This window comes from Crocuta crocuta, unplaced genomic scaffold, assembly GCF_008692635.1.
Source record: "Crocuta crocuta isolate KB4526 unplaced genomic scaffold, BGI_CrCroc_1.0 scaffold655, whole genome shotgun sequence".
In the NCBI taxonomy this organism is placed as follows: domain Eukaryota; kingdom Metazoa; phylum Chordata; class Mammalia; order Carnivora; family Hyaenidae; genus Crocuta; species Crocuta crocuta.
This window is the reverse complement of record NW_027528348.1, coordinates 939391-964943: the sequence shown is the minus strand read 5'-3', so window position 1 is coordinate 964943 and position 25553 is coordinate 939391. Positions and strand designations below refer to the sequence as shown.

Sequence of the window (25553 nt, the reverse complement as noted above, 5' to 3'; positions counted from 1 at the left end):
CTGCCTCCAGAGCTCAGCTTCTTGATCACAGAGTCACTATTCAGTGGGCCACGAATGGGGTAGGTAGAAGGGACCCTTGCAGGGATGCCTTTGGAGCCCTGAGATTGAAAGTGCCTCCTCACAGAGCCCCAGTCCAGCTGCAGTGCACACAGCAGGTTTCCGCTCCACACAGAGCCCCTCTGTTCATCTCCTGGAATTGCGGTGTGGGACCCTTCCTCAGCTGCCAGGTCCTGTTACAGGGACAGAAGTCTCAGTAGCCAAGGCACATGCTGGTTGGGTGTGTGGTCTGACGCTACTTGGCTGGCCTTGTGCCACCTCTTCCTTGGTTTGCTGAACACCAGTCAAGTCAAACACTCTTGTCTGGCTGACACTGTCTTCCTAGAAGCCACTGGCAAGTCAGAGGGAGACGAGGTTTCAGGATGTGGGTTTCCCAGCACAGGATCCCAGGGTGCCTTCTGACTAGGGACTGAGCATAAACTCCATGCACAGTCCACTCTGTGGTGTCTTTGCTTGTTTGTTTTGCTTTATCTAATATAAACCCTTGCTTTTTTTGTGTTTGCGTATCACAACATACCATTTACCCAGACACAAAATACACAAGCACTATACATGTACACATTCCGTATACTCCAAATCATACCCTATGCATTGCAAATCCCATCTAAAACCTTGTATTAGTTAGTGATGGCTGAAATAATGCTAACAAACTTCTCTAAAATCCAATGGCTTAAAGCACCAGCTCTTTAATTCTTGCTCCAGGGTCCCTGGGTCCGTTGGGCTCAACTGAACTTAGCTGTAAGCTGTGGGGGAGTGGGTTCATGTCTGCTCTTGGTTTGTCGTTCTGGAGCCCAGGCTGAAGGGGCAGCAGTTCCCAGGGCAAACCCTTCTCTGGGGAATGGAAGAAGCCCGAAAGTTCAACCAAACTGCAAAAGCACACTTAAGGCCTCCACTAACATCACTTCCGCTAGTATTCTGTTGGCCAAAGCAAGTAAGTGTCAGGGAAAGGAAGTACAATCTGCCCAGACTGGAAGGGGAAGAGGAGCAAATGTTTGTTGGGCAAAAATGAAATCAGCTACACATACCCCCAAATACATACATTGTACACTTATAAAAGAACCTTATGTGCCCCCATATTCCATAGCCACCCACACATGCATCCCATTCACATGAACCATAAAAATCCACATATATTCCATATGATGCCCAAACACTGCTGTGAGCAAGTGGGGCTCAATCCTGTGGAGAGCTTTGAGGGAGTATGTAGAACATGCACCAGAGTTGTCTCACCCAAGGGCCAAAGCTGGGCTATTTACCCACTAGCTCCCAACTGTCCGAGGTTGAGACTACTCCTGAGGGCATTGAACTCCTTGCACTTGTAGCCTGGCTCATGTGCTGGCCAGCCAAACTGGATCCTCCAGCCAGAAAGGGACCAAGGCAGAGAGCCATAGCACGTGTTGCAGAAAGCCATCAGTATGTACAGGAATAGTGAGTGCCATGGGGGAGGGGTGGGATACTAACAGCATCTGCTACTCCTAATGAATAAATCAAGAACATGGTTTGGCAAGCCAGTATGACCAGGACGATGTTCTAAGTTTATAAGCTGGTCTCTCTATGAAATATTCAGTATTAATAGTGAGTAGGTACCCTCCACTGCACTCCAGGCTGTGTCATAGGAAGAAGTAGGACCAAGAGAGAGCCTACCACTTCTGAATGGATCATTGAAAAGCTGGTTCTGCTCAGGTGGACAAAACGGGTGGGAGAGTGTGTATGTGTGTTTGGTGGGTGGGGCTCACAAAACTCTGCTTGATGTCATGGACCACCTCTAGCCAGAGTTGCATTCAGTCTGGTAAAAGGTAGAAAGTCCTTATCCTCTTGGGGCAGTGATGATGGAACAGCCAAGCCATGGTCAGGAGAGCTATGACTATCACATTCACTGTAAGTTGAGTTCAACCTGAGAGGTGTTGTACCTGGGACCTAAAAGGGCTTTCTACCTAGTGGCCAGAGCGAGGGTAGGAAGTATGGAGTGGTTGGGCATATTTCTGTTTTTTCTCTTTTAAAGGGGCCTGTGTCTCACACTGTGCTTCCTCTTAGAGGGCGTGTGATTGACTAGATGGCGGGCGAGATGTAGAAAACTCAGACAGACTGAGAGTTGGTAATGTTGGCTCATAAAAGTCTTTCTGCAACTTCTGCTTATGAAGGGCCTTCACATTTCCAAGAGTTGATATCCCAGAAAGCCTCACCTGCCAACATCCTGGCCTAGGCTGTTATCTTTTCTTACATGGACTAACACAACAGCTCCCTGAGTTGCCTCCCTCTCTCCACTTATGTCCCCTCCAATCCAGTCTCCTTACAGAAGACTTCCCCCAGGCAGACCCTGAGTCCAGGATTCCAGTGCAGTAGTTTATCTAGAAAACAACCTCAAGAAATACCTGTAGAGAGATGGGAAGTGAGATGGGAAGGCAGACAGTCAATAAAGGGTATGATATAAAGCAGGCCACCACTGTGGGTGACTAGGGCTTAGTTCCACAGAAAATTCTGAGAAATGGTACAAAATATGTGTTCGGAATTAGCCCACCAAGAGGTGAGGGACTCAAGGCATTTATAGCCAAGTATCCCATCGACCTTTGGTTGAGGGCTGCTCCTGGAGATCTGGATTCCTTAGAATCTGGAGAAAGCCCCCAGACAAAGCCATACAGCAGCTGGAAGTTGGAGGGTGAGCTCTGAAGTTCATAAACAACTTCAGACACAGAGAGCATGCTTCTTTTATAATTGTAAATCAGATCATGTTGCACTTCCCCATTAATATAAGACCTTCTCAGTGCCCTTGGTATCAGGTTCTTCAAGGGCCCATGTTCTTCAAGGACCTTCAGGGATCTGTCCCCAGCTGCAACTCTCGGCACCAAGCCTTGGCCAGTTCCTAAACACACCCAGCTCCTTCTGGTGCAGGGCTTCTTCCTTGGACTTGCTTCTGACTCTTTTTCCCCAGGGTTCAACTCTCCTGACTCCCCCTCATTGTTAGTCTCTTTCTCTTTCATGGCATCCTGTTGATTCCCTTTCTGATTCCCAGCACATTATGTAAATATTTTATTTGCTCATGTAGTTACCATATGTCTGTGTTTTGTTCACCACTACATCTGCATCTCGCCCAGAGCCAAGCTCTGGGTTTGATCCTAGATAAGCCCTGGAATGTGTGGACGAGTGAATGAATGAATGAATGAATGAATGACTTAATGATGAATGAACTTCCAGGATCTCTGTATGATTTCCAGTCTGGGTGCTGCTGTGTTTTGCTTCCTCAAATGCCACTTCTTCCTCTAGATTGAAAAGAACCCCAAAGCTTTCTACATTTCTTACAGAGTCCAGAATAGAATCACAGGGGTAGAAAACAACATTTACCATGCTCTTCTCTTTTGGCTGTTAATGAACTCGCACTTCCAGAACAGATGACAATGTGTAACGCTACCTGATGTCCTTGACCACGGTTCCAGCACTTGTGTTCATGCATAAGAGCCCTTGGAGGCAGAAAATATTCCTGCTTCATTCTACAGATGGGGAAGCTGAGGTTTAGAAGAGCTAAGGAGCATGCCCACAGTCACAGCCTGTTTCATCCAGTGCAGTCTGGCCACAGAGCACATGCTCTTGGCCTCTTTACTGTACTGAACTGGCTCTAAAAAAATATTTATTGAGTCTCTTCTGGATGATACTGCCCCATTTCCTTCCCAAGGAGCCTATTTTCATTTATTTGAGATCCTGTGTGCATTCTTTATTTTGAATCCAAATCAGTGGCTTCAAGTCTCGTGTATCTCCTCTGGCTTAGTCTCCTGAGACCATCAGGTGTTCTGTTAGTTAGAGAGGATTCCAGAACTGTCATCACTGCTGACTGTTCAGGCTTCCAACCAGAGACGTGATATATCATAGTATCTACTATTTATGAAATGCCTGCACCTATGTGGCAATGTCTGCTACAAACCACACACATGAACTCACTTAAATCCTACAACAGGCCCAACAGATGGGAGCTCTGTTCCTCCCCATTCATAGAAAGTACAGCCAACTATGGAGGACTGAAACACCTGCCTAGATGAGGGTGTTTAAAGGGTGACATTGAGGATCTTTACATATATTTAAAAGCAGGCCCTCGATCAGGCTGAGGTATGAGGGGCAGAATTCTAAGGTGATCCCCAAGGTTCCCACTCCACTGGCATTAACCCCTGCCCTTGGTATGGGTGAGACCTGTGAATATGACAGAATAGCATTCCAGTGACTAGGTTACCAGTCATTTATCCTTGAGTTGATTAAAAGGAAGATTATCCTGGATGGGTCCGATCTAATCAGGGGAGCTTTCTAAAGAGATGAAGCATCTAGAGAATTTCCTGCTGGCTTCAGAAGGTACACAGCTATGCTATGAACTGCCTGGTGGAAGGGGAGGCTTCTAGGAGGACCCTGAGATCCCTGGAACCTAGTCCTACAACCACAATGAATGGTTTCTGCCAACAACCCGAAGGAGCTTAGGAGATGACCTTGAGCTACAATGTGATGTGGCCCCTGGCCAACACCTGGAGTTCAGCCTGGGGAAACCCTGAGCAGAGAACCCGTTAGAAATGTGATGGACTCCTGCCCCACCCACTATGACATCATAAATGGGTTCTTCAAAGCCACTAAGCCCCTGGTAATCTGTAATGCAGCAGTGGAAAATGAATTTATGAGCCCAAGGTACAGACATTTTAGGAGTCGCTGGCTCAGGTGCGCGGCCTGTGCTGCACGATCTGGACAGAGGGCGCCTCCTTCTGTTTCTTTAGCCTCACCCTCCTCCTGTCTCTACCCAGATTTTTGAAAATTTGGTTTTTCTTTAACTGTCTGTTCATACTCTTTGCCCAGTTTTCTTTTGGATTGTTGGTCTCTCTCTTAATGATTTCAAGAGCTTTTCCTTGAGGAAGGCAATTAGCTTTTTGTTTTTATTATATTGTAACACTTCTCTCAGGTCCAGCTGTCATAAGCTTTGTCCAGAGTCTCTCTGCTGTGCAGAAATTTTAAGAATGTCTATTGTTAAAATTATCAAGCTTTTCTTTTGTGATTTCTAGGTCAGTATATGCTTTAAAAGGCCATCCTCACTTCAGGGTTATTTTTAACTTCAGTCTCCCATGTGTTTTCATCTCTCTTTGATCCATATGGAAGTTATTTTGGAGTAGGAGATAAGATGCAAAACAACGATTTTTATTTTCAGATAATAACCCAAATGTCTCAGCATATTTGTCGAATAATCAACCTTTCCCCCAATCTGAAATGTTGCCTTTACCATATAGCCAATTTCCATATGTAAGTAGGTCTATTTCTGGACTTTGTTCTGTTCTAGGAAAGGTTCTGTCCATTGATAGGCCAACATCACAGTTTTCATTGGTGGGCTCTATATTTTATGTGGATAACCAGTAGAGCTTGCTCTTCCTCATTGTTCTTTCTCAGAATTCTCCTGATATCCATACAGACTATTCTCATATGAAATTTAGAGTCAACTTGTTACCCTCTCTCCTTCCCAAGTCCTTTTGGGATTATTTGGATCAAATGTTTGTGTAGACTAATGTAGAGGGAAATTACACCTACATTAAAATATAGAGGTCATTCTAGCCAAGAATCGAATATTGTTGGTTCGCGACCCACTCTGGACCTTCCCAGGCATCATCTGAAACTGGCCCCTATACACAGAGGACACTGAGAGACCAAAGAAAGAGGCAGGCCACTCCAGGTTGGTAGGTGGCAGGTTTAATAAACAAAAAGACCTTACAGACAAGGCTTGTCTTGGGCAGCAACATGACAGTGGATGCCCATACCCGCCTGCTGAATCTTACAAGTTCATAAAGAGGCCTTACCTGGGTTCTGTCATGTATACCATGCAGCTGTTCTCATCACCACATCCCCATCTCCAGGCGATGTCCCTGGAGCAGCCTCTGAGAGCAGGAAAGGCAAGTGGAATCCACATTCCAAGGATAGGGGAGGGACGAGGAGCCTCTGTGTGCCCAGATCCAGCTCTTGAGTCAACAGAGAGTCATGTCTTTTCAATGACATTCCCCAGCAGATATGTCTCTCAATTTATTCATGTTCCTCAGAAGCATCTAGATGTTTCTATTACTTTCATGTGGGGTTGTTCCTGGGTATTTCATCCTTTGTGGCCATTGAAAATAGGATCTTTTCTTCCATCATATGTTCTGGCCAGGAGCCCCAGGTCTGCATGAAGACTATTATTTCTGGGTATCAATTTAGTGACTGGCCATGCACGAACTTTGTATTGCTTCTAACAGTTGCTCAGCTTATCCTCTGGCTTTTCCAAGTATACCAGCATTTCATCTGTAATGAATGCACTTGGTCTCATTGCCTCTTCCTTCATTATATTTGTTGGTGCCTCCAGGGTAACGGTGAATATTCATGGAATGATGGACATGAGTTGTTGCTAGGTTCTAGGGTTTCACCATTAAACATAATCCTGGTTTTTCACTAAAGATATGAAGAGGCACTGTTCATTAGTCTTGCTTTATTAAGAATTTCTAGGGGCACCTGGGTGGCTCAGTCAGTTGAGTGTCTGACTTTGGCTCAGGTCATGTACAGTTCGTGGGTTCAAGCCCCACATCGGGCTCTGCTGACAGCTCAGAGCCTGGAACCTTCTTTGGATTCTGTGTCTCCCTCTCTCTCTGCCCCTGCCCTGCTAGAGCTCTGTCTCTCTCTCTCTCTCAAAAATAAATAAACATTTAAAAAAAGAATTCTTATTGTCAGGAATGGATGCAAAACTTTATCAAATGCCTTTCAATTGTCTGTGGAGGAGTTTGCTATTTCCCTTCTTACGTATTATGTGAGGGCGTCTGTGTAAGGTGTTCAGACAGTGACACATTCTAGGTTTCTCAGTTGGAAACATTTTTTGCTCTAGTGGGATATATCTTTTGATGGCTGTGGGTTTTTTTTGTGTGTGTGTGTGTATGTTGATGTTAAGATTTTAGACTAATCTGCAGATGTCTTTTTAGATAAGATCTAGTTCTGCTCAGTGCATCTTCTCAAAGCCCATCAGCCAGTCTATTAACCCAAATCTTAAGCTGGCGCCACAACTTCTGGTCTCAGGCTTAGGACAGTTGTGGTGTCCAGATCATCCTCCCCAGAGCCCCCAGGAAGATTGCCCTTTGTCAGGACATATTGGGAGCACTGCAAGGTGAGTCCTTAGGGGAAAGTGGCTGCAGTACCCATTAACCCACTCCTCTCCCACTCTGACCTCACCAAAGAAACCTCAAGATTTCTTTTTTTTAAATTAAAAAAAATTTTTTTTAATTTAAAAAAATTTTTTAATTTATTTCTGAGAGAGAGAGACAGCGTGAACAGGGGAGGGCCAGAGAGAGAGGGAGACACAGAATCTTAAATGGGCTCCAGGTGCTGAGCTAGCTGTCAGCACAGAGCCTGATGCGGGGCTTGAACCCACGAACCATGAGATCATGACCTGAGCCGAAGTCTGCACTTAACTGACTGAGCCATCCAGGTGCCCCCTGCCCCCCCCCCTTTTTTTTTTGAAACCTCAAGAATTCTTTAACCAGCCAGCTGGTCAGGGTGGGACCAGACCACTGGCCTCTGTGGAGTGAGATGCTGCCCCCCTGTGGCAGTCTGATCCCCAGGCAGTGAGTCTGCCCCATCAAGAGCCGCCCTTTCCACCCAAAAGGACAGAGGCCTGTGACTATTCCCAGCTTGGGAGGAGTCCCATGAACAGGGGCATGGGCTACCAGGGACAGCAGGTGGCTCTTTTAGAATCCATTAGACCCAGACCAGGCACTGGCTGAGGCCCCTGTCTTGGCTCAGGAGCCTAGTGGGTCAGTTACAGGACTCCAGCCACCCTTCATAGCCTGTGCCGCCTCCCTCCCCAGACCACACCTCTCCCACAGCTAGACCTAGTGTCCCTCCTTGGCAGATCGCAGTGTCCCGTCCCACCCAGATGTTCTGTTCAGGGCCCACAGAGCCAGGCTTCCCCCTGCAAACTTCTGGGGTTGGCATCTTGGGCGGGGAAGCAGGTGTGATAAGTGCTTTAGGTCATCACAGCCCCGTGCAGTCAGCCAGCCAGACACTTCATTCACTCATCTTTCACTTCAAAAAAAAAAAAAAAGCCGTCAACTAAGTCTCTGGTTATGCTAAACAAGTGCTGGGTGCTGGGATCAGACTGAAGCAGGTCTTCATCTTTGCCATTAAGGGATGTGGAGTCTCTGGCTACACAGTCCCACTTCCTGGTCAGAGCCACACTGCTCAGGTTTGAGCTTAAGCACCACCACGTCCTGGCTAGGGGTCTGAGGCATGCTACCCAGCTTTGGTGACTCAGTTTCCACATCTCTGAAATGGGGATGATAATGGTAGCTAACTCGTGGCTAGAGGGAGGGACTAAATGAGTTGTGACGTGTCAAGCACTGCGTGGCCCCTGCCACAGAGTAAGGGCTCAAGTAGAAGTGAATAAAACCTTCAGTCCATGTCATGATTTTGTGACATTGCTAGCCTGGTCAGAAAAACCAAACTGCAAAGGTTCATCCTTTTTTTTAGGGGGGGGAGGGGGGAAGGAGCTCCTCATTATTTCAAAAAGGGGGAAAAGAATCGAATCCTCAGGGAATGTGGGAATGGAACTCAATCTTGGTCTTGTGTGGCTGCTAGCCTACTGCTGTTTAAACTGAATTTCTCTTGAGTGGGGGGGAATAAAAAGAACCAGACGTTGTGGCAAAATACTTCCTGTTGAACATTCTAATGGGTATAGAGTTTGAGAAGGTAGGTGTATTGTATGGGCTGATATTCCTTCGTGGCTTCCTCTGGAAATCTATGCCGCCACAAATCGAAATCTGCAAAGAATGGCCTGGAGGCGGGGCCGGGGCGGGCCTTCAGGAGGAAGGGGGTTGGGTTGGCCGAGCATTGGGCATAATCTGAAATCCAGAGCATGACTGTGTTTCAATCTGGCCAGCACCACCCTGGCATTTACTCTCCCAGCCAAAGGGAAGTAAGCAGGTGGGTATCTGCCTCACAGACACGTCTGTACGCTGCAAACTAGACCAGCCTAGAAAAGGTGGCCACCCTACCGTAACACTTCATTTCACTCTCTGGCCTGTGGCACTGGGTGAGGCTGGGGCTTCCTGGTGTGTGCGGATAGGAGGACCCCTGAGATTCCTGGGGGATCTTTGGGCCTCCAGCTCCGGAGGNACATATCATTACCCTATGTGGGTCTCAGGGCAGTCCTGTGGGAGTATCACTGCCCCCATTTTGTTGATGAGAAAACGGAGGGGTTTCGAGGTTAAATAACTTTCTCAGGCCAAATAGCTAGGGCAGAGTGGAGGCGAGGGCATGATACAGGCTTCAAGTGGGTTTAAAACCAGTTGGAAGGCTGAGCGGTCCCTGGTGGCTAGCTGTAGGGCTCCCTCCTCAGCCCTGTCCTGATCGACACTTTGATTCGCAGCTGGAGTGAGGACCCTGCAGCTAAAGACAACTTCCACACAGGGCCCTGGTGCGATTCACCTACCACCCTGTCCTGGGCTCAGGGCGTCACCACCTTCTGCTGACTGCTATGGGCCCAGGAATGAGCATGTGTCTGGGTTTTGGTCCGGCCAGGAAGGTTGCTGGAGGAGAGGCTCCTTGCCCCTCTGTCTCTCTACCTCTGTTTCTCTCATTTGTTCTCTCCCCCACCCTCTCCTTCTCTCTGGACATGAACAAGGAAGTGCATACCCACAGTGGTCACCTGAAGGCTTCCAGAGACCACGCTGGGGTGTTAACATTGTGGGTGCTGAGTGTAGAGCAGAAAGAAACCCGAGTCCTTACTAGGACAATAGGATCTGCTAAGTCCCCAGCCTGCCTAGCTCAGGACTCGCTGCCATAGAGGATCTTAATTTCCCTTATGGTTGAAGATGTTTTGAATCAGGTGTTTCTGCTACTTGTGGCTGGTGTTATCCAAAGCCCAGGCAGCCGAAGCAGTGATGGCCTGTGTCAGAGGTCTTGTTAATGGGCTCACTTCACGAATGGGCGGTGGTGGTTTGCACCCTGGCCAGGCTGGACCAGGGCTTTGTGCACTGGTCTCTAGGCTAAACTTGTCTTTTTCAGTAGTGCCTGTGGGTGTCTTTGGCCCACTGGCCCTGGAAATACTACCTAACATGGCCTCACAGAATTGCCCTCAGCCTGTTTGGGGTGATGGTCTAGGTCCGGTGTGCAACGTCTCCATGTTGAACTATTGCAAAACAAAGTGTTTGGGGCCAGGAGTTGGGACTGTTTAACACTCCCATTTCTGGGCATCTGGTTTTGTGGGGCTTATTGAACCGTAGTTATTTTCTCGTTTGTGTTGAAAGCGATCGAGTCTGTATGTCTTCAGAACATATGTGAGTTTTCCTACAAAGGGATATGGAAATGGAGCAGCAAGACCTTTTACTGGCCAGCACTGGGCTGGGCTGAGTGGCCTAGGAGGTGGCTTTGATGAGTACTATATCCTGGAGGTGACATTGTCCCCCTCACCTGTATTTATGGAGACACATGGCTGCCATGGGCAGAGGGAAGCAGGATGGCTCTGGCTGGCTGAGCAGTGAACACAGAAGGAAGACACAGACAATCCAAACCCCGCCTTGCTTACTGCTGCCTCAGCTGTTGTCGCAGAGGGTGGTGGGCTCTGTGTCTCCTCGTTCTTCGTCTTCCTCTTTCATAGTTTTGAAAGCTCTTCTCTAGCCTCAATTAGCAAGAGTGAGACCAAATTAATTAATCCCATGAAAAGTAATGACGGAGACCTCATTTGACCTCTGTAACTGGCTCACTCTTCCTAATCTTCAGGGAGGTGGGGCAGGTTAACACAGAGAGCTGGGCTTCAAGCCAGGCAGACCTTGGTTCATATCCCATCTGTATTACTTTTACATTTATGGCCTTGCTGTCTGGGGTCAGTGTCCCCATGTGTAATATGGATGACAGCGTCTCCCTTGTGAAGCTGCAGTGAGGAATGAATGAGCCAGAGATGGTGGCAGTGATGGTGGCAGTGGTCTTCTGAGTATCTTGGTTTTTTTAATAGGTTACTTTACTTTTTTTAAATGTTTGTTTGTTTATTTAGAGACAGAGAGCTGGGGAGGCATGGGGTGGGGGTGTGGGGAGAGAGAATCCCAAGCAGGCTCTGCACCATCAGCACAGGGCTATATCCCATGGAATGTGAGATCATGACCTGAGCCAAAACCAAGAGTCAGATGTCCAGGCAACTGAGCCACCCAGGCTCCCCAGTGATTTTTTGACACCAATTCTCCACCACCCACTGGGTGTCCCACAATTCCATTCTGACACTCTTTACCTGGGGTAAGTGTCAGATTCCACAAGTTAAAGGGCTCAGTCCCACAAGACTCTTCCACTTCAGATGCCAGTCAACAGTTCTGAGCCACCCACACTTCTGACCAACTGGCTAGAATTCGAGGGTTCTCATACCCCCCTCCTCAGGTTTGGTAATTTGCTAGAATGGCTCATAGAACTCGCAAAAACACTACTTCCATGTACTGGTTTATTTTAAAGGATATAAAGGAGCAGCCAGATGAGAAGGTGTGTGGGGTGAGGTCCAGAAGGATCCCAAGCACAGGAGCTTATGTCCCCGTGGACTTGGGGTGTGCCACCCTCCCGACACGACCATCCATGTTCATCAACCAGGAAGTGCTCCAAATCTCATTGTTGGAGTTTTTATCACCCAATATCCAGCTCTCCCACCCTTCCTGGAGATTGGAGGTGGGGCTAAAAGGTCCTGTCCTCTGTTCACTTGTCTTCTGGTGACCAGTCCCCATTCTCAAGCTTTCTGGGACTCCCCTGGGTCCTCTCATTAGCATAAACTCAGGTGTGGTCAAAGGGGCTCATTATGAATCACTCGGGAAACTCCAAAGGTTTTAGGAGCTCTGTGCTAGGATCAGGACACAGAGACCCAATATATTTCTTATTAAACCACATCGTCATCATCTGTGAGGGACAGACACCATCGTTGCTTTATCAGACTAAACCCACTGCTGCCTTTGCTGGAAGTCTGTGGCTGTTCTGTGTCGTCACCACCGCAGGGGAGGGAGGTGCCCTGATCCTGCCAGAGCTGAACAGGGGTAGAGGGGAATCACAGAGGATTCTGGGACTGAGGGAGGGAGCAGGCCCTGTCTTTCTGTGGGGCTCATCACCAGCTTGGTGCCAGCTGGCTTCCTGCTTTCCTTGCCCCAACTCCCACCCACCTCCACCCTGACTCTACCCCTTCTGTCACCTTGGTCTGGACAGTTGGCCCAAGCGGAGTATGCTACTTGGAGCTGACTTCTAGATTCCCAGACTTTCTGAATCTGAGTAGCCTTTCTGCCTGCAGAGGGGGGGTGGGCTGCGTCTCCATGCTACACACAAGGCTCTTTCAGGAGCCAGGTTACCTTTGCATCCTGAGAGTTAGCACCCATCTGAGTCACCATCCTGATCGGTAGAGCCCAGGGGTCCCTGAGCCTTCCCTCTCCTGTGACCCTGACACCACCTGGGGATTTTCAAGGACTCACATCCCAGGTCTCACAACCCAGGAGGATCTGGAAACACATACCTTGATGTGCCCCACACCAAACCGGGACTCAAAGCCCTGTCCCCAAGGCCACCAAGCATTTCACATGGGCGGCAACGGTCATGGAGGTCACAGCTCACACCCTCAGCCTCCTGCTGCTCCCTGCTTCACTTCTCTCTTCCCCACCTCTCTCTCCTCTCCCTTCCACAGCAACAAATGGAGTTTTCCTTTTGTCCCAAGCATGGCAAGGCCTGTGGAGATCTCACCTTCTGTCGCTAGCACTCACCAAGGTATTGTATCCAGCCAAATCTCCTTCCTAAGAGGAAAAAGGGTGCATCTCCTCCAGCTCGCCCACCCTGTGACAGGCGCCCCCTGCTGTTCCCAACCTCACCGTATTTCTCATCCACTTCTGAGCACATCCCAACCTTTTCCACACCACCTCCCCCTCCCACCGCTCCCTTTCCTGTCTTCCTCCCTACAGTAAGACCCTCCCAACCACCCAGAGGACTCTGCCGCTTCTGTTCTGATGCCTTCTCCCTTCTGGGCCCCTTCGCATTTGAGGCACACAGTAGATAAGATCCTCACATAGGTCAGGCCTGGGCTGTATCCATGTTTCTGTTTAGTTCCTGACTTGCGGGCTGTAGCTCCTTCCTGCTGAAGAAAGCTCCTGGAAGCGGGTGAGTGGGATGTATTCTTATGTGAATTCTGTGACTCTCTAAAGTGTCATGTATGTCTATATGTGTGTCTGGAGGGGGTGGGAGGCCAAGCTCCATGGAGCTGTCCCCACACCATGCCTGAGGATCCCCCCTTGCGGCCTCCAGGGTAAAAGGAGCCTGTGAGGGGAATGCCCTCCTCCCCCCCTGACTTTGACTCAGGCCTAATGAGGGCTGCAGTTTTTACCTCCCAAGAAGGGAGGAAGCCTTGCTATCCCATTTGCCATGTAAAGAAAAAGTGGAGTCATGTATGGATTCCCCCTGGTTGGCAGGTGGTCGGCACTAGGAGGCCCAGGGGCCCCAGGCCAGAGTTTGGGGCAGCGACACAGTGGGCATTGGTAGAGATCCATGCTGGCCTGAGGCGTGAGCAGACAGGTCCCCTGCGAGCAGGGCCACCTGGCTGGAGGAGCAGGGCCGAAGCTCCGTCACCAGTGGGAGGCCAGCCACAGGCTGACCGGCACTGACAGCCACTGGGGATTGTCCCCTGCATGGGGGCCCAGGGGTCAGGTGGCCCAGGTGCTGGGCCTGGTGGAGGCAGGCATCGAGCTGCAGCCCCTCAGAGGCTGGGTGTGTCCTCACAGGTCCATGATCGCCTGGACCGCTACTGCTGTGGCTTCGAGCCTGAGCCATCAGACCCCTGCGTGGAAGAGGGGCTCCGGGAGAAATGCCGGAACCCGGGTGAGCTGCGACTGGTCCACATCCTGGTACGTCCCCTTGTCACCTGGACTCGGGTTTTCGTGTCTCCTGCAGTTCATGGGTTTCAGAGATCATGTGACCCTGAGGCTTCCCAATCTGGTTCTTCTTAGCAGCAGGAGGCTTTGAATGAATGATGTTGCCAGAAGGCCATGGTATGGAAAAATGACCCAAGTGGGGCTTTGCAAATGTGGTTGAGGCGGCTGTGGTGTGGGGACTGGGTTCTCCTTAACTGTCCCCTTGAGAGACTACAGGGAATCCCTAGGGCTGCTGGAAGCAGCTGTGAGAGCTGTGTGTCGTTCAGCCGCCCCCATTGTGCCAGCAGCTGTGGAAACTGTGGCCTGTGGCCTGTGGCCTGGACTGGGGGATGGAATTTTCCAAGGNCCGGAACCCGGGTGAGCTGCGACTGGTCCACATCCTGGTACGTCCCCTTGTCACCTGGACTCGGGTTTTCGTGTCTCCTGCAGTTCATGGGTTTCAGAGATCATGTGACCCTGAGGCTTCCCAATCTGGTTCTTCTTAGCAGCAGGAGGCTTTGAATGAATGATGTTGCCAGAAGGCCATGGTATGGAAAAATGACCCAAGTGGGGCTTTGCAAATGTGGTTGAGGCGGCTGTGGTGTGGGGACTGGGTTCTCCTTAACTGTCCCCTTGAGAGACTACAGGGAATCCCTAGGGCTGCTGGAAGCAGCTGTGAGAGCTGTGTGTCGTTCAGCCGCCCCCATTGTGCCAGCAGCTGTGGAAACTGTGGCCTGTGGCCTGGACTGGGGGATGGAATTTTCCAAGACTGCATGGCTGGTCAGCGGCAGTGACAGGGCTCCCTCCTAGGGCCTGACGGCTCACAGGCCGGTGCTGGCCAGTGGAACCCTGCGCTGCCTCCTGTTAAAAGTAGAGCCCAGGGGGGGAAGTGATGTGCAGGGGCCATCAGAGATGGGGACTGCCATGACAAAGCATCACTCCTGTCCAAGGAGCAGGGGCCACCCTCTGCCTTCTCCCCCAGTGAGCCGAATGTCCACGATGCCTTACTTTGACCTGTTGCGTTTGGAGACAGTAGTTGTCAGCACGGTGCCCCCGGCTGAGCTTCAGGCCACACCAGCCAGGGGCCAGGGCTGCCTAGTGAAGCTGCTGGGTGGTAGGAATCCTCCATCTGTCCTCAGAGCTCTCTCTCCTCTTCCCTGGTAAAAGGCAGTTGTTATCCCTGGGAGAGGTAAGGCTTTTATATCAGTTACTCCTGGGGGCAGCCATCTCACAGATCTAATTAGGACAGCAGTTTTCGGAGGGAGGAGTTATTGGGCTTTAAGAAATAGATCTTCTGATGTGTGGAGAGGGTGAGGAGGACGAAGAGACAGAGAAGAGGAAAAGCTAGGGTCCTGGAGGCAAAAGTTCATATGTGGAGCCTAGGTTAATGGGGAGAATTGTGGGAAAACACCACGGGGTCCTGGCGAATATATAGGAATGGGGTGTGTGCAGCGGGGCGGGAGTTGGGAGTGGAAGACATGGCCTCTCCGTTCCAGTCACGCCATAGTTTTGAAGCGCTAAAGAAGTCCTTTGGCTTGTTTTAGTTTGGAAGGGTTTAGGAGTTGCTAAACTCTTCTCTTGCGGGGCGAGAGCAGGCTGCCTTGAGGACGGAAGGCGTTGTGTGTTCTTGGCGGTGCTCAAGGGAATGCACAGGTGCACCGGATGCGTGATCGTGTAAGCATGTGTGCACACAGTAGGTCCTGAAGCCACAACGCCACTGGGTAGGCCACCTCTGTACCTGTCAGTTCCTACCCACGCACCAGTTCCTGCCAGTTCCTACCCACCTCTGCAGCCACCAGAACAAGAAGAAATCAACCCTTCTGCCTTGTGGTTTCACAGGATGGCTCTGGGGCTTGGCACTACTGGTCCAGGGTGGAACTAGCCAGCTGCTTAGCTGTGTGACTGTGTGCAAATGACTTAACTTCTTTGTTCCCCTGATTCTGCAAGAGGGAGCTAACGCTAGAGGTCCCCTTCTAAGGTTGCTGGGAGGGCTCGTTGGGATGGTGCTTCCCAACCCTGACAGAAAGAGCCCATGGGTGCCAGCTAGGCTGCAACCTTACCCACCTCCGTCTCTGTCCATCTTCTCCCCTGAGGTTCGGAGCAGTGATCCGTCCCATCTGGTCTACATCGATAATGCCGGCAACCTTCAACACCCCGAGGACAAGCTAAACTTTCGCCTGTTGGAGGGCATAGATGGGTGAGGGTTGGCGGGGTGGGATGGAGGTTCGGAGATTGAGGCTTGATGGGGGGAGGGGGCTTTGGATCATGGCTCCTGTGAAGTCTGCAGTCTATCAGACAAACGCTATTGGATCTGAGCCTCAGGAGGGGGTGGGAAGCCCCAGTAAAGCTGAGGGGACACAGCCAGCAGGCACTACAACTCCTGGATGGAGCGCCCTCACCTCTAATAGCCAGAGGGCCTCCTGGCCCAGCAGAACACCGGCAGCCTGCCAGGGCCTGGGGACGCCAGCCCTCCCCGCCCCAGGGAAGAGCTAGCCTGGGGCGCCCACCTCCCCTGCTCACTGATGACAGGCCACTCAGCCTTCTTAGGACTCTCTCTGGCACTTGCCAGGCACAGCAGCAGGCATCTCGTCTGGGATATCAGGATTGACTCCCCCAGCTTCTCTGCAGGGTGGGGTCCATCCCAAAGCTCTGTCTCCTGCCTGCTCTCACAGCAGGCAGATGGAAGGGCTCCCCTATAACAAGTCAGGAGGCAGGCTCTGGGACTTGGCAGGATGGCTTTGCCTGAGGTTGCCAACTCTGCGATTTCTGGCCCTCTGGCTTCACCTGCCATGGAAACTTTCTGAGCTCACTTTTGCTTTTCCTTTCTGTTATGGGGCCCCGGGGGGGGCCTAACCTCCAGGTTTCCTGAGTCTGCCGTGAAGGTCCTTGCGTCAGGGTGTCTACAGAATATGCTGCTCACGTCACTGCAGATGGACCCAGTGTTCTGGCAAAGTCAAGGTGGGAGACAGGGGCTGAAGCAGGTTCTCCGGACCCTGGAGCGGCGTGGACAGGTGCTGCTGGAACACATCCGGAAGCACAACCTGACGCTCTTCAAGGACAAGGATGCGTGAGCTCCCACGCTGCCCGGGCAGGGCCCCACCTCGCTGGCAGGGTGTCTCACAGCAACCCCCCCCCTCCCCAGGCAGGTGGCATCCATGCCAGTGGCCACACTCTCCTGGGCTCCCCCGACTTGAAGACAAATGGGAAAAGCCAGAATGTCACAGAATGTGTCACTTGCTTGGGATGGTGAAGGGGTGAATGTGGTTGTGGGTGTTGGGTTTTCAATCTTACCACAGCCCTTTCTGTCTTTCCAGCTCTGGCTGTTTACTCCCTTGCACCAATAAATATTTTCAAGAATGTTCTATGAACTGCTCCAGATACTGTAAAATTGTGTATCCCACATGTATATGTAGAGTGGATGTGTGAGTGCATGTGTGTGCGTGCACGTGCGTGTGTGTGTGTGTGAAGTTTCTCTCTGAAGGCCCCGAGCCAGAATCTTCAGAATCTTGCCAGTAAGCAAAGCCCCAAGCTTCCAGCAAGCACTTTTGTGTCCTGATGTGAACAGGTCTGCTCAGCACAGAACGGATGCATAAGCAGACACTCTGCAGCCCTTCCCAGCTCGCCCCGTGCAGGTCAACCACCCCCGGCACCGGAGGACAGGGCCTGGCTCTCTGAGCTTAGCCTGTCAGCATGATACCATCTCTAGCGCTCCCCTTAGCACTGGCCTCTGCCTCCCTCCAGGATGGTAGGGGGTGGGGGAGGCTCCAAGCCCAGCTCTGCTCAAGTCCACAGAACTCCAGGGTTGGGCCTTATGCCCCTGGGCCACTCCTTGCCCAAGAACGGCTCCAGCTCAGGGGCACCGCGCTCTCGATTCGCTGTTCCTCAACACGTACCCCTTCAGTCCCTAGCTTTGACCTCAGAAAGTCTTTTTAAATATACATATCCTTAATTTTTTTTCTATTTTGATTTTCAGAGGACTGTACTTGAATGCAAGAGCTCTGGGTTCAGATCTGGCCATGGCCACTTAATAACCGACAAATGGTTATTGAGCCCCCGCTGGAATAATGAGAAATGTTTACTGAGTGATGATGCCAGGCGCCGTGACAGTGGCTTTCATGGATCAAGGCACACCTAACCTCACCAGGACTCGATGGGTAGGTGTGATTATTAGCTCCATTTTACAGAGGAGGTGTGATTAATATCCCCGTTGTACAGATGAGGCACAGAGGGGTTGGGTAACCTCTTCAAGGGCACCCAGCTCGTAGGTGGAAGCGTCAGAATTCAAACCCAGGCCGGAGTTGTGCTAGCATGTCTCGGGCCCAGGACCACCACTAAAGGACACTCCCACTGCCCTGCCCAGTGGCGCCAACAGCTTCTCTTCCTCTAATCCCTTTGGATCCGGAGCTGATGATGAGGCAGGGTCAATTCTGTGGAATGTGGAGGAAGGAACTCCGCCCCCAGCCAAGCACAGTCATGTGCAGCTGGCTCCCTGCCCATTGCTCTTTGCTCGTTAGTGTTCTCCGTCTATGTTAAAGTGTCTTTCCTGCAAACTTGAAACTTCATCCACTTTCTGTGCTTTTCAAAAAACACTGTCAGCTGCAGCGCACGCTGCTGGCCCTAAGCCTCCCCCAGCCATTGCTTCTGGAATGAGAGAGATGTGCCAAGCAAAGCAAACAGCTGGGGAGGGTGAATTAGGACCTTCCCATCAACCTTAAGAGGCTTTGAGGGCATGAGCTGTGAGGGGCCTGCAGTGCGGTGTCTGCTCAACTAACTGCACACTGGTCAGCCTTCACAAGGAGGCTGGTGAGGCCACCGCAGTCACCAGCCTCCATGCCACCTGACTGGCCTCACCCCAGGCCCAAGTGTTTCTTGGTTCTTCACCCTAAAGGGGCAGTTCCAATGAAAACGATGGTGTTTCCAAAGGGGAGAGGCTGATGAGAGTAACAGGGTCACAGTTCTCTAGGTGCAGTGCCAACAGCCCCCCAGCTTTGAAAATCAATAGCCTTTTCATAGGTTCGGTGGCAGAGCTCATGTCCCAGTCAGTGTGAATATTTGTGCCTTGCATCACACTGCAGAAATACCAGTGTGTTCTGTTACGGGGTGTAACGTCAGACCTTGCTGAGAATATTGCATAATTCACAGTTCAGGCGCCACATTATGTTTCTATATCTGAGAAGTTCAGAATTCTGAAGGACATCTTACCTTGATCATGGGATTCCAGACCTGTAGTAACTAATTTACTACCTACAAGGCATGGCGCTAAGGGCTTTATACAGGGGATTTCACGAATGCCTTACAACAATCCCAGCTCTTACAACAATCCCAGATCAAGAACCTCAGCTGGGGAGGAAGTACATTGCCCGAGGCCAGACAGAGAGAGGCAGCAGTGCCTACCCGTGAACCTGGGGAGCACTACCTGGCATGAAGTGAATAGGGATGGTGGCCCGCACTGTGCCCAGCGCTTTACTGTGTTCCTTATCGCAGAACTTTGAAATAACTCTATAAGGTAGGCATTATTGCTCCCATTTGACAGAACAGAAAACTGAGGCTAAGACACTGAGTCACTTGCCCAGGGTCACAGAGCAGGTAACTGGTGGGGCTGGGATTTGAACCCTGCCCCCACCACTATAGCATCCCTCCTTCCTTCCTAGCATCATGCATTCACTCATTCAACAAATCTCGGTGAGCTTTCCACACAGAATATAGAATTAGGAAGGAATCGGTGTGTGTGGTGTGTTGTAGTGGCCATGTGTGCCATCTGGCCATCAGCGCGGGTGTCTTGGCATTCTGTCGGGAGGCAAGGTCACTGCCACTGGGGATCCAGGAAGTGTGAGGGCAGCGCTGTGGGCAAGAGGGCATCAGAGCTGAGTGTGGGGACGGGGGGTGGGGGACGCAGCACAAGGAGATGTGGGAGGCGAGATCTCTGTGAACTTCGAGCCGGCTTCCCAGGCCAGCGCTTTTAGAGGAGCGGGTGGTCCCCACTGAACCCCTGAGGCTCACCCACCAGCTCAGACAAGACACTTCCCGCAGTCCCCACTCCTGGGCCAACCGAAGCCGGGAGCTTCCTCTCCAGGCTTTGGCCTCTGACAGTCTGCCTTTCCAGGGACCCTGGCCTTTCGTCCCCCCTACCCTGCCCCTACCCTGCCTCCAAGACCTCTCCAGTGGGGAGGATGGATTTCTTACCATCACCCTGAGGGAGTTCTTCCCCTCCTGCCCCTCACCTCCTCCTCTTTTCACTGGCCCTCCTCTCCTCCCTGGGCCAGCAGCAGTGCTGCCCAAGGCCTCTCTAGCCCACCTGCGGCTCTGGGTAGCACTGCTCAGGGGATGCTTATTTGGGGATGGGGTCTGCTAGGGCATGTGGGTATAGGGGCCATTAGCTTTGGGGGCATGAGGTGGAGTAACCTGTGTCATGCCTCGTATTGTCCAACCAATGAGAGAAGTCACTTCATGGCGAGAGGCACAGGAGACAAGATAAATGAAGTCATTCAAGCTGATGGATGCAAGAATATGGATTTTTAAAAAATTTGTTTTCAATGTTTGTTTATTTTTGAGAGAGAAAGATAGAACGTGAGCAGAGAAGAGGCCGAGAGAGAGGGAGACACAGAGTCCAAAGCAGGCTCCAGGCTGTCAGCACAGAGCCTGACCTGGGGCTCGAATCCACGAATCATATCATGACCTGAGCTGAAGTTGGAGGCTCAAACAACTGAGCCTCCCAGGCACCCCCAAAATATGGATTTTTGAAGTTTCTTGTGTGTATGTCTCCCCAGCATCATTTGCCAGAGGACCATTTATACCACAGACCCCGCATAACACGAAGGAACAAGGGCCTCACCTCCGTGTGTCCAGGTGAGTGACACAGGGTACAACCAGGGAGGCCAGTGCATAAAGGCAAATCCAGCAGTGAAGGCTTCTTGCACATCTGACTGCATCGGATCGCCTTGTTCTAGTGCCTGCTGCCTTCATTTAAGACACACGCACTCACACTAGGCATGACTTTCGTGGTGGGAAGGAATGGATACATCCTTTCTTTGCCCTGCACACAAAGCTCTGTTGCCACACAAAGAAACATCTAGCCCTGGGGGGGAAGGGGGGCGGGAGAGGATGGTGACACCGGTGGATGTGTCATGGGATCTGGTTGGTCCAACCCACCCTCCTAGGAAGGCTTCCTGCCCAGACCGAAACTGCATATACTATTACCCAGACTCCTTTGCAGCCCAGCTGGGCCCGGGATGCAAATTAGATGCCACTATTTGGAGGCACTCAGGGGATGGTTGGAAGGAGTGAGGTGGAGGGCGTCTCCTTGCACCTCTCAGCTATTTTCGGTCACTGGCTCTGTGGTGATTGAGGTGGCTGTGACAGTGGCAGCAGCTGCGACAGTGACTGTGGCATCCTGAGCCTTGGACCAGAGCTCAGCTTCTGGCTCCTGAACTCACAGCTCCAGTGGCTGCCTCCAAGGCTGTGCGGTTCTCTGAACCTCAAGGCCCAGGCTGAAGCCCACTCCTCTTGTCCGCCCAAGGACTCTTAAAAAATTTTTTTTGACATAATTAGAAATTCATAGCGGATGCAGAGACAGTACGAGGAAGGCCTGTGTACCCTTCATCCGGTTTCCCCAAGTGGTTACATCTTCCGTAATTACAGTATAATACCTAAAACATGAACTTGACACTGCCATACTGTCTGCAGGGTTCCACGTCACCTCATCGATGCAGGTCCACTCACCAGCACGGCAATCAAAGCACAAAACTGCTCCAGCGCCACGGAGGTCTCCCTGGTGCTACCCCGGGGATGGGTGTGGGGGTCACACCTGCCCCGTTCCTTCTTACCCACCCTAATCCCCGGCAACTACAAACCTGTTCCCCATCTCGACCACTTTTGTCATTTTGAGAATAGAATCTAAATGGAATCACACAGGATGTAAACTCTTGAGATTGGCTTTTTTCACTCAGCACAACGCCCCTGAGATCCATCCAGATTGTGGCTTTTATCAATAGTCTGTTCCTTTTCTACTCCTGTTCCTTTTCATTATTTAGTATCCCGTGGCACAGAGGGGCCACAGTTTGTTTACAGTTCATCTGCTGAAGGGCATCTGGGTCATTTCTCGTTTGGGGCTAATACAATTAAGCTGCTCTGAACATTCCCTTACAGAATTCCCCCCACCGGGGTAGATGCCCAGGTGTGCAGTTTCATGGTAATACATTTAATTCCTTAAGAAACTGCCAACGATTCCCAGCCTACATTTGATATTCCGTCAGCAATGCGTGTAAGAGAACCAGTTGCCCTGCATCTTCTCAGGGCATCATTCCTCTTTCTCACTGGAGCCGGGGCGTGAGTGAGGCTTCCCTCCCACCAGTGCATGTCTTTTTGACCTACATACTCGTTTCTCTTGGGTGTATTCAGCAGTGGAATCTCCAAGAGACAGAGTAGCTATGTGTTCAGCTTTAGTGAAAAACCCACCAAATGGTCTCAAAATAATTGCATCATTTCACCTCCACACCTCTGAACTTCCAAATGAACTGAACCTTTACGTGTGGATGAACATGGCAGTCTGAGAAGGTGGCAGATGGAGGATACGGTTAGGGACAAAGATATTCGGGGTAAAAGGAATGTCAGGGAGGCACAGGTGACCGTGAAAATGTGCCACCTTAGATTTCCTGCTCTGAATCTGCCGACTAGCACCGAGGCCATTCTTCTGCAGCAGCCCCCAGTGATCTGGCTGCTCACCTAATAGAAAACTTCGGCCTCTGACCTCCTGATCAGCTGGGGGTGACAGTCCTCAAACTGAGCTACAGCCTGGGACTCTCCCTCCCAGAGCCCTTTTCCTGCTGTCCTTCCTAGGAGCCAGACTTGCATCAGGGTCTCTTCTCTAAGGACAAAACTGATCTTAGCTGTTCCTGCGGAAGCCGGACAAAGGTGGAACGTCGGGTGTGTTATCTGGCAAAGCTGCTAACAGTAAAGCTGACGTCTGATAGATAAGCTATGTCTGCACCAGCCGCAAACGAACTAAAATATCTGGTGGGGACGTCAGAGCTGGGGGCTCCCCGAGTGCAGTGGCTATTGGAACCCGGCATGTCCCTTGAGGGCCCTGGGAACTAAGAACTAAGATTGTTGTTTGAAAGACAATGGCCCCAACTACTGACGTGAGTCTTGCCTCGTCACCCTCGAGCAGTGACTCGTGGAACAGGGCGAGATGGGCCCCCGCTGGTGGGAGGACTCCTCCTGCAGAAGAGAAGTGCTCAACGTGCCGTCCTGTGTCCTTCTAAGGGAACCCAATGCCCAGTCTGGTCTCTTGTGGTCTTGTGAGTCCTCTTTGGCCTCCGAAACCCCTGGTGGATGCTGCTCCTCCTCATCGCATCCCTGTCCCTCCTGCTTCCAGCCTCGCTGCCCCACGCAGCTGGAGATGCGATATCCGCCCAGCAGTCAAGGTGAAGTCCAACCAGCCTGCCTCACCTCACAGGCCTCGACGCCTTCCCCATCACCACGTCTCCTCGGGTGACAGCTGGGGCTACAGAGCATGTGGGCACCGACTACCAGCCCCGCTCCCTGCTCTCCAATAACAAGACTTGACCAAGATGTTTATAATCATTTAATGAATGTTCCAAACACACCTTCACTGCGCTATGGGTGAGTGCCATGATGACGGAAGCTGATGAACCACCCGCCCAAGCAACCACGCGATCTACTCACAGTTTCCAAACCCTGGAGATCAACCAGAAGGATTCAGTCGGGAACAGCAGGATTGCTCAGCCAGAGGCTCCTTAGGGTTCTTACTTTCCTTCCTACTCCTCCTCTTCCTCCTCCCACTAAGGACCTTCTCCACGGCTGGATGCTCAGGATGGGAGAAGGGGGGTGGGAGGGTCCCATGGTACCAGGGCAGAGAGTACTGGGAACCCCACGCTCCAGATACAATAGGAACACATGGAGGAATGAGCCTGGGGCAGGCCTGCTCAATAGATAAGCAACTCCCAGAAGCCACTGCGCGCGAGTGAGCCCAGGGACACGGAGCTGGAGGAGCCACACCCCCGCCCAGGCCTGGCTGCAGCATGCTCGCTAGGTGCTGCACACCAGCACATCTGCGAAAGGCCCCAGGAGGACCTTGTTGAAGATGCAGCGGACCCACACCAAGTAGGTGGTGAAGGGCTTGATGTTCTCCGTGAAGGTGTGGTTCTGCAGGGTCAGGATGTAAGGCACATAGGTGTTCTCCCCCTGCTCCTGGAGCCACACCTCGTACCTCACCTCCCTCACCTTCAGGTACTTGAGGTTCCACGGGATCTGCCAGGACACGGTGAGGCGGGCCTCGGAGGCACCCTGCACCGCCGCCTGGCACCGCGCATCCCGAACCTTGCCTGGGTAGAGGCCGACGGTCCACTTCTGCTTTCGGGGCCCTGGCCGGCCCTTTACCACACGCCGTATGGTCTGGGTGAGGGATGGGATGTCCACCTTGGTGTCCTGGTAGATTCGGAAGAGCCACTCGGGGTTCCGGCAACACAGATGCCGCGGGACCTCATGGCTCTGCAGGATGCGGGCCTGCTCAGCCCGGTCTAGGTGAGTGATGCCGCCCTCGTCCCAGGGCCGTTCGGGGTGCGTGACTGTGTTCTCCGGCACCATGTTCCGCCAGGCTACATACTGGAGGTCCATGCCAGGCAGCATGGCCAGAGTCTTATAGGGGGTATAGTGGTCGGGATTGACGGCATACGGGAAAAGCTCGACCACAGTGGCCCCACGGGGCAGGAAGAGGGCGGTGACCAGCTGCGCCCCGTGCATGCTGACCAGCATGGAGGCGTTGCTGACCAGCCGCACGACGTCTGCGAAGGCATGGTCCTCCAGGGACACCGTCACCGTCTTCATCTGGAACTCCTGGGCCAGTGCCAGCAGCAGCTCTGCCTCGTTCAGGATGAGTCTGTTTTGGGTGCGGCTGAAGACCAGGATGTACTCCTCGCCGAGGGGAGCCCCCGCCTGGCTCACATTCAGCTTTTCCATCATGAACCGGGCGAACTGGCGGATCTCGGTGCCCGAGACTAGGATGTTGGCCTTCGGGCCCTGCGGCTGGACGAAGCCATACTGGTACCACGTGGTGACCTTGGAGAGGCCCACGAAGGCGTGGGAGAAGCAGAGCAGCCGGCCCAGGGTCTTCAGCTGCGCCCGCAGGAGTGGCTGCTTAGGGCTGAGCAGCTTGTAGAGGTCAAAGTGAGCGCCCTCGCCCCAGCCCTCCATGAAGAAGAGGCGGGCCTCCTGGGCCAGGCTGGGGAACTGCCTCAGCGTGTAGAAGAGCGGCAGCAGATCGTCGTGGAAGACGTGCATGAGGTTGTCGGGGTTGAAGCGGTTGGCGAGCAGCGCCACGTCGGGCACGAACACGGGCTTGGGCATGAAGCGCAGCGCGGCGGCGGGCAGCTCCACGAAGTTGAAATACTGCGCGCTGTGGTCCTCCACCGTGGACAGGTCGAGCAGCGCCGGCTGGAAGCGCCGCGCGCCCAGGTTGGGCAGCATGGCCGAGGCGTTGCCGTGGAAGAAGACGAACTCGTCGGCCTCGCTGGAGTAGCACAGCCACTGGAAGCGGCAGAGGCGGTCGGTGTGCGTGCGGCCGGTGCACACCATGTGCGTACCGCCCTCAGCCAGTGTCTGCAG

General features: G+C 52.0%; 2 protein-coding genes across 11 annotated transcripts in view; one reads left to right on the top strand and one right to left on the bottom strand.

Moving 5' to 3' along the window:
* The window catches only part of GASK1A (golgi associated kinase 1A), an 85822-nt gene that overhangs the window by 41168 nt on the left and 19101 nt on the right, over positions 1-25553 (top strand). For 6 of the 10 annotated variants that reach the window (XR_013332524.1, XR_013332522.1, XR_013332523.1 and 3 more), the window contains exons 3-7: positions 13803-13925; positions 16025-16128; positions 16792-16998; positions 17905-18085; positions 20699-20777. Coding sequence is in view for 3 of the 10 variants with exons in the window: in XM_077753699.1 (XP_077609825.1) it covers positions 13803-13925; positions 16025-16128; positions 16792-16998; positions 17497-17524 (462 nt within the window). In the remaining 7 variants the exon portion in view is untranslated. Of the gene's footprint in view, positions 1-13802; positions 13926-16024; positions 16129-16791; positions 17291-17496; positions 17564-17904; positions 18086-20698; positions 20778-21614; positions 21651-25553 lie in introns of those variants that run through there. The other 4 variants (XR_013332527.1, XM_077753699.1, XM_077753700.1 and 1 more) reach the window with 4 other exon arrangements.
* The window catches only part of POMGNT2 (protein O-linked mannose N-acetylglucosaminyltransferase 2 (beta 1,4-)), a 2537-nt gene continuing 878 nt past the window's right edge, over positions 23895-25553 (bottom strand). The window contains exon 2 of the mRNA XM_077753711.1: positions 23895-25553. This exon is cut by the window's right edge and continues 19 nt beyond it. Coding sequence (XP_077609837.1) covers positions 23979-25553 — 1575 coding nt within the window. The 3' untranslated portion in view covers positions 23895-23978.